At 46.7% G+C, this 7,548-nt stretch overlaps 2 protein-coding genes across 51 annotated transcripts in view; one reads left to right on the top strand and one right to left on the bottom strand.

Moving 5' to 3' along the window:
- CLASP2 (cytoplasmic linker associated protein 2) overlaps positions 1-7,548 on the bottom strand; it is a 274,460-nt gene that overhangs the window by 14,074 nt on the left and 252,838 nt on the right. For all 50 annotated transcript variants that reach the window (XM_043508830.1, XM_043508832.1, XM_038392148.2 and 47 more), the window contains one exon: positions 1,035-1,241. In XM_043508830.1, the coding sequence (XP_043364765.1) occupies positions 1,035-1,241 (207 nt within the window). The remainder of the gene's footprint in view (positions 1-1,034; positions 1,242-7,548) is intronic.
- The window catches only part of FBXL2 (F-box and leucine rich repeat protein 2), a 463,505-nt gene that overhangs the window by 242,683 nt on the left and 213,274 nt on the right, over positions 1-7,548 (top strand). The gene's annotated exons all lie outside the window — the stretch shown is intronic.

Below are 7,548 nucleotides of genomic sequence, written 5' to 3'. Positions count from 1 at the left end.
AGTCACCTAGTAGACTCTCTTTCCAAAAACCAAATCCCGCCCCCCTCGTTCTTAAAATATTTAATTTTAAGAAATGAAGCGAGCTCTTTACAGAGCAGTTTTGAAACACAGATTGAGAATCACTACTTAAAAGTAATCTAATAATAGCCCCAAAAGCTGAAATTTAATGTAATAATTTTATTCTTTAGGAACACATTAAAATGTAATGCATCATCTTAAAGTCTTAAACAGTTATAATTAATTTTAGCTGACTGAGAATCAGAATGACGTTGCTCCAATCAACAAAGATATTTCGGACCTATCTCTGAGCACCCCATTGTGGGTTCTTTGAGGGTCTCCTGTGTTTGGGACTTGGGCCTCTGGCAGATTCCTCTAAAGTGCTGCTTATGCCAGGGCAATAATGTCCTTCACCAGCATTGAAACAAATGCAGCAAACCCCAAAGGCTTCCCTTTAGTCCGCCTTTCCAACAAAAACAGAGTCTACACTATAAATACCACTGGACCTGTCTCACCTCTGCTGGGTTTGAAGTTTCAGCCTCTCCATTTCTCTGTTCTTCCCTGTGACTCAATCTCCTGAGAGAAACTTCCTTTGAGTACTGCCCCTTCACTGGGCTCACTACATAGCTAATCCTGTCTCCTGCAGCTATACCTTTCTCCCAACTCCCCACCCTTCCCTATACAGCCTCTCCTCCCAGGAGATTGTCATACACTCTTTCTTTTGAGTTCCTCCCTCAACCTGACTATGCCCTCTCCAGGTATACGAGCTGGAGCTCTCAAGCTCTCTCTAACCATTCCTGGGCCAGCGTGAGCTTTGTATACCCCACCACAGGGCCACAAATGCAACCATCTACTACCCAAATCAAAAAGAAAAGGAGTACTTGTGGCACCTTAGAGACTAACAAATTTATTTGAGCATAAGCTTTCGTGATCTACAGCTCACTTCATCGGATCAAAGTTTTCCATGAGAGCTGAGTGATATGCTAAAGAGATTTAAACTTCTGGTTTAATTCTTTACATCTGCTATGGTTTCTTACCTGTATTAGACCTGGCACAATATCTGGTAAAAGCTGAGCAAGCGTTTCTTTAGATACTCTCTCTATCACTTTTGTCTGCATTTTGATTGCAGCCAGATTAATGGGGTAATCTGCAGTTTGGATAATGGGACAAAGTACTTTGATGCACTGATCTGGGCTAATGGAAGTTGCCAGCATTGAAGCAGCTTCTTCAGCAGATCTCACCACCTAAAAAAGATTAAATAAAACAATGGAGCAATAGTTTTAAAAAAAGCTTGTGCAGTCTAAATTCTGAAGGTTCTGCTCTTGAACCTTGCAGTGAAATCAATATATATGTATTTTTATTTAGTTTTATTTACAGCTCTACAGTATTGTAAAATGATTTGGACTGGAAGAGACCATTAGAAACAAATTTTCAAAAATCCTCAGCACCCAGCAGTTCCGAAACGGAAGTGGCTCTTCTGAATATGTGGATAATAATTTAGGCCTAATCTCTGCATTGTGGCAATACAGACATCAACATTGCCCAACTCTCCCTGGCAATAGATGCTGAGTCAAGCCTGGAACCCCTTTAGAGATTGCTATTCCACATTCACCCTTGACAGACTGATAAAGTCTTAGTTAATGTTTTTAATAAACAATTTCCCTACTGTAACTCTCTACTTCTTCAAAAAGAAAAGGAATACTTGTGGCACCTGAGCCTGGTCTACACTACGAGTTTATGTCGGATTTAAAAGCATTACATCAAATTAACCCTGCACCCGTCCACACAACGAAGCCATTTTTTCGACATAAAGGGCTCTTAAAACCGATTTCTGTACTCCTCCCAAATGAGAGAATTAGCGCTGAAATCACTGTTTCGAATTAGGGTTAGTATGGACACAATTCAAAGGTATTGGCCTCTGGGAGCTATCCCACAGTGCACCATTGTGACCGTTCTGGACAGCACTCTGAACTTGGATGCACTGGCCAGGTGTACAGGAAAAGCCCCAGGAACTTTTGAATCTCATTTCCTCTTTGGCCAGGCGAGCTCATCAGCACAGGTGACCATGCAGTCCCAGAATCGAAAAAGAGCTCCAGCATGGACCGAACGGGAGGTACTGGATCTGATCGCTGTATGGGGAGAGGAATCCCTGCTATCAGAACTACGTCCCAAAAGACGAAATGCCAAAACTTTTCAAAATATCTCCGAGGCCATGAGGGACAGAAGCTACAGCAGGGATGCAACACAGTGTCGCGTGAAACTTAAGGAGTTCAAACAAGCGTACCAGAAAATCAAAGAATCAAACGGATGCTCCGGGACAGAGCCCCAGACATGCTGCTTCTATGCTGAGCTGTGTGCAATTCTGGGGGGGCCGCCACCACTACCCCACCCCTGTCCGTGGACTCTGATGATGGGGTACTCTCCGCCACACCTGAGGACTTTGCTGATGGGGAAGATGAGAAGGAGGACGAGGAGCTTGGGGAGAGCACACAGCACACCATTCTCCCTGACAGCCAGGTTCTTTTTCTCACCCTGACTGAAATACCCTCCCAACCCAACGAAGCCAGAGAAGGGACCTCTGGTGAGTGTACCTTTTAAAATATAATACATGTTATAAAAGCAAGCATTTTTTAATGATTAAGTAGCCCTGAGGACTTGGGATGCATTCATGTCCAGTACAGCTACTGGAAAAGTTTGTTAACGTGTCTGAGGAGGAAGTGGAAATCCTCCAGGGACATCTCCATGAAGCTCTCCTGGTGGTACTCTAAAAGCCTTTGCAGAAGGTTTCTGGGGACAGCAGCCTTATTCCGTCCTCCATGGTAGGACACTTTACCACACCATGCTAGTAGCAAGTAATCTGGTATCATTGCATGACAAAGCCTGGCAGCATATGGTCCTGGTGTTAGCTGGCATTCAAGCAACATCCGTTCTTTATCTCTCTGTATTATCCTCAGGAGAGTGATATTGTTCATGGTAACCTGGTTGAAATAGGGGAATTTAATTAAGGGGACATTCAGAGGTGGCCATTCCTACTGGGCTGTTTGCCTGTGGCTGAAAAGAAATCCTCCCTGCAGTTAGCCACGCGGGGCGGGGGGGGGCGGGATTGGCACTGAGCTGTTCGCATTTGGCTAGTAGGGATCTTCCCTGATACCAGACACGTGGCAGGGGGAGGGGTAAAGCGATCATCCCAGAGAATTGGATAGGGTGGGGGGGGAGGGTTAATTTGGTTTCTGCTGCTGCACATTAACAGGAAAACCGCAGCACTAAATGGCCAACTCAATGGGCTTTGCTTGGCATGGGAGAGGAGGGGGCTGCTGTTATGAAGGTTGCAGAAGCCGAAAGACTATGGCTTATCATGGCCGCCTGCAAGCCGAATTCTGTTGCCCGGCACTGCATGTGTGATCTCTAACACCAAGCAGCAGGCACTCAATACAAGATGCAAAATGCGACCTTGTACCAAAATCACATGTGCTATGTAATGTGAATAGTGTTGTTCACTGTGAAAGAGTATATCCATTGTTCTGTAAAATGTATCTTTTAAAATACTTCACTCCCTTTTTTCTCCAGCAGCTGCAAATGTTTCAAGCCTCCCTCCTCCATCCCAAAGGCTATCTCAGATCATGCATCGAAAAAAATACATGTGCGATTAAATGTTCTCTGAGCTCATGCAGTCATCCGGCACTGACAGAGCTCAGCAGAATGTGTGGAGGGACACAATAGCAGAGTACAGGAAATGCGAGGAGAAGGTGAACGTGAGGAGAGGTGGTGGCAGGAAGATCAGAGGAGGCATCAGGCAACGCTGGGGCTACTGCAGGATCAAACCGACATGCTCCAGCATCTGGTGGAAGTTCATGAACGGCAGCAGGATCACAGACTGCCGCTGCAGCCCCTGTTTAACCGCCCTCCCTCCTCCCCAAGTTCCATAGCCTCCTCACCAGAGACCCAAGAATGTGGGGGCTGGAGGCTCCGGGCACCCAACCACTCCACCCCAGTGGACAGCCCAAGCAACAGAAGGCTGGCATTCAACAAGTTTTAAAGTGGCCTTTTCCTTCCCTCCTACCCTCCTCCCACACCCCACCCAGGCTACCTTGTGAGTTATCTCCCTATTTTTAAAATCAATTAATAAAGAATACATGTTTTTTAAACGATAGTGACTATTTCCTTTGTAAGCAAGCTGTGATCGAAGGTGGGAGGGACAGCGGCTTACAGGGAATTTAGAGGCAACCAAGGGGTGGGTTTTCATCAAGGAGAAACAAACAGAAGTGTCACACAGTACCCTGGCCAGTCATGAAACTGGTTTTGAAAGTTTCTCTGATGCGCAGTGCTTCCTGCTGTGCTCTTCTAACCGCCCTGGTGTCTGGCTGCGCGTATTCAGCAGCCAGGCGATTTACATCAACCTCTCACCCTGCCATAAACGTCTCCCCCTTACTCTCAGAGAGATTGTGGAGCACAAAACAAGCAGCAATAACAATGGGAATATTGGTTTCGCTGAGGTCTGACCGAGTCAGTAAACTGCGCCAGCGACCCTTTAAACGTCCAAATGCACACTCTACCACCATTCTGCACTTGCTCAGCCTACAGTTGAACAGCTCCTTACTACTGTCCAGGGTGCCTGTGTACGGCTTCATGAGCCAGGGCATTAAGGGGTAGGCTGGGTCCCCAAGGATAACTATAGGCATTTCAACATCCCCAACAGTTATTTTCTGGTCTGGGAAGTAAATCCCTTCCTGCAGCTGTTTAAACAGACCAGAGTTCCTGAAGATGCGAGCGTCATGTACCTTTCCCGGCCATCCCACGTTGATGTTGGTGAAATGTCCCTTGTGATCCGCCAGTGCTTGCAGCACCATTGAAAAGTACCCCTTGCGGTTTATGTACTGGCTGCCCTGGTAGTCTGGTCCCAAGATAGGGATGCGTTCCATCTATAACCCCACCAGTTAGGGAATCCCATTGCAACAAAGCCATCTAGTATAACCTGCACATTTCCCAGAGTCACTACCTTTGATAGCAGCAGTTCAATTATTGCGTTTGCTACTTGCATCACAGCAACCCCCACAGTTGATTTGCCCACTCCAAATTGATTACCGACTGACCGGTTGCTGTCTGGCATTGCAAGCTTCCACAGGGCTATTGCCACTCACTTGTGAATTGTGAGGGCTCCTCTAATCTTGGTATTCTTGCGCTTCAGGGCAAGAGAAAGCACGTCACAAAGTTCCATGAAAGTGCCCTTAGGCATGTGAAAGTTTTGCAGCCACTGGGAATCATCCCAAACCTGCAACACTATGCGGCCCCACCACTCTGTGCTTGTTTCCCAAGCCCAAAATCAGCGTTCCACAGCATGAGCCTGCCCCAGTAACACCATGATCTCCTATCTGCTGGGGACCGCTGTTTTAGAGAAATCTGTGTTCGTGTCCTCATCACCGCACTGCCGTTGCCTCCTCGCCTGGTTTTTCAGGTGCTGGTTCTGCATAAACTGCATGATAATGTGCAAGGTGTTTACAATGGTCATAACTGCTGTGGTGAGCTGAACGGACTCCATGCTTGCTGTGCTATGGCATCTGCTCGGGCAATCCAGGGAAAAGGGCGTGAAACGATTGTCTGTCGTTGCTCTGATGGAGGGAAGGGCGACTGACAACATGGCTTACAGGGAATTAAAATCAACAAAGGGGGTGGCTTTGCATCAAGGAGAAACAGAATGGCCCCCTCAAGGATAGAACTCAAAACCCTGGGTTTAGCAGGCCGCTGATTTCATGGAGGGAGGAAGAAAGGGAGAAGAAAATGAATACAAAACAACTCTGGTCTATTTCTTGTTTTGAGCCACTTCATCTATCTTTATACATCTTGCTGGCAGCAGACGGTGCAGTACGACTGCTGGCCATCGTCATTTCCTGGGTGCTTGGCAGAAAACGGTGCAGTATGACTGCTAACCATCGTCATCTCCTGGCTGCTCATTAGAAGACGGTGCACTAAGACTGCCAGCAGGACTGAATCGCCATGAGACGAAACTTAAAAGGGAAATGACTTGGCTGAGTCACTCCCATGTTTGCCCAGTCGCTCCTGACTCACCTCATTGAGGTCGGCTAAAAGAGCACCCTGGAGTACGGCGATGATGGCTACCAGTCATACTGCACTGTCTGCTGCCAAAAGGCAAGGAGCTGCTGCTGTGTAGCAATGCAGTACCGTGTCTGCGAGCACGCAGGAGACATACGGTGACTGCGAGCTGAGCGGGCTCCATGCTTGCCCTGGTATGGTGTCTGCTCAGGTAACCCAGGAAAAATGGTGCGAAACGATTGTCTGCCGTTGCTTTCACGGACGGAGGGAGGGAAGGGAGGGCCTGACGATATGTACCCAAAACCACCCGCAACGATGTTTTTGCCCCATTAGGCACTGGGATTTCTACCCAGAATTCAAATGGGCAGTGGAGACTGGATAGCTACCCACAGTGCAATGCTCTGGAAGTCGACGGTTGCCTCGGTACTGTGGATGCACTCCGCTGACTAAATGCACTTAGAGCATTTGTGTGGGGACAAATCGACTGTATAAAAACGCTTTCTACAAAACCGAATTCTATAAAATCGACCTAATTTCGTAGTGTAGACATGGCCTTAGAAGCTAACTAATTTATTTGAGCATAAGCTTAGTCTCTAAAGTGCCACAAGTACTTCTTTTCTTTTTGAGAATACAGACTAACCCGGTTGCTAGTCTCTACTTCTTGTAGGTCCTTGCTGATGAGAGAGACAGATTTTCCACTCATTCAAGAAAATTATTTTAGATAACAGCACATACATTTTTACACTGGCTAGAAGTTAGGCATAAAAGTTAGAAAAAAATAGCAAAAATTAGCACCAGAATCTTCAACTAATAGAGGATTTAGTAAGGGAACATAACAGTAATTAGTTGTGTGCTAACAGCTTGCAGTTCAAGAGGATGTGGATGCAAATGGGGATACTGGACAGGGTTCTACCCTAAAAGTCATGCTTCTGCAACTGTGCTCCCTGCTGGCTGGCACTACACACAGCCAGGTTTGTGATGTACAGAGTGCTGCTTGCTACGTGAAGCTCTAGAACGTCCTCCTTTACTGGTTGCTTCTGGGAGGGGGTAGGGTGAGTTTGAACTCACATGCCAGGGCTTGCACTTTCCCTGTCCACTTCCAGGGAAGTAGGAGGGCTGAATGCACCAAGACACTCCCTGCCGCTTCTGGCAATTGTGTGCAGGGACTCACGGGAGTGGTGAGGAGGAAGAGTCTACAAAGCTCTCGTTCTGTCCCCAACTCTGCCCCCCTTTCTCCCTTTATTTCTCTCTTTCATGAACACAGCAAGGGAAAGGGTGTGGAATGGGGAAGTGAAAACAAGTGATGGAGAGAATTTAATAACTAATATACTGTATGGAATAAATGGGGAGGGAGGAAAAAGAGGAAACAATGAGAGACTAAAGTGAGAGGGCAGGGGCATGGGAGAGACTGCAGTCACAAGTTTCAAAAACTTGAGCTCAGGCAATCAATTAGTTCCACACAGTGTAAAAAAAATTTGGGAAAAAAACATTGGTGAAAGTTAA

Source organism: Dermochelys coriacea, chromosome 2, assembly GCF_009764565.3.
Source record: "Dermochelys coriacea isolate rDerCor1 chromosome 2, rDerCor1.pri.v4, whole genome shotgun sequence".
Lineage (NCBI taxonomy): Eukaryota > Metazoa > Chordata > Testudines > Dermochelyidae > Dermochelys > Dermochelys coriacea.
Note: the sequence above shows the minus strand (reverse complement) of the source record. Positions and strands in the feature narration are given on the sequence as shown.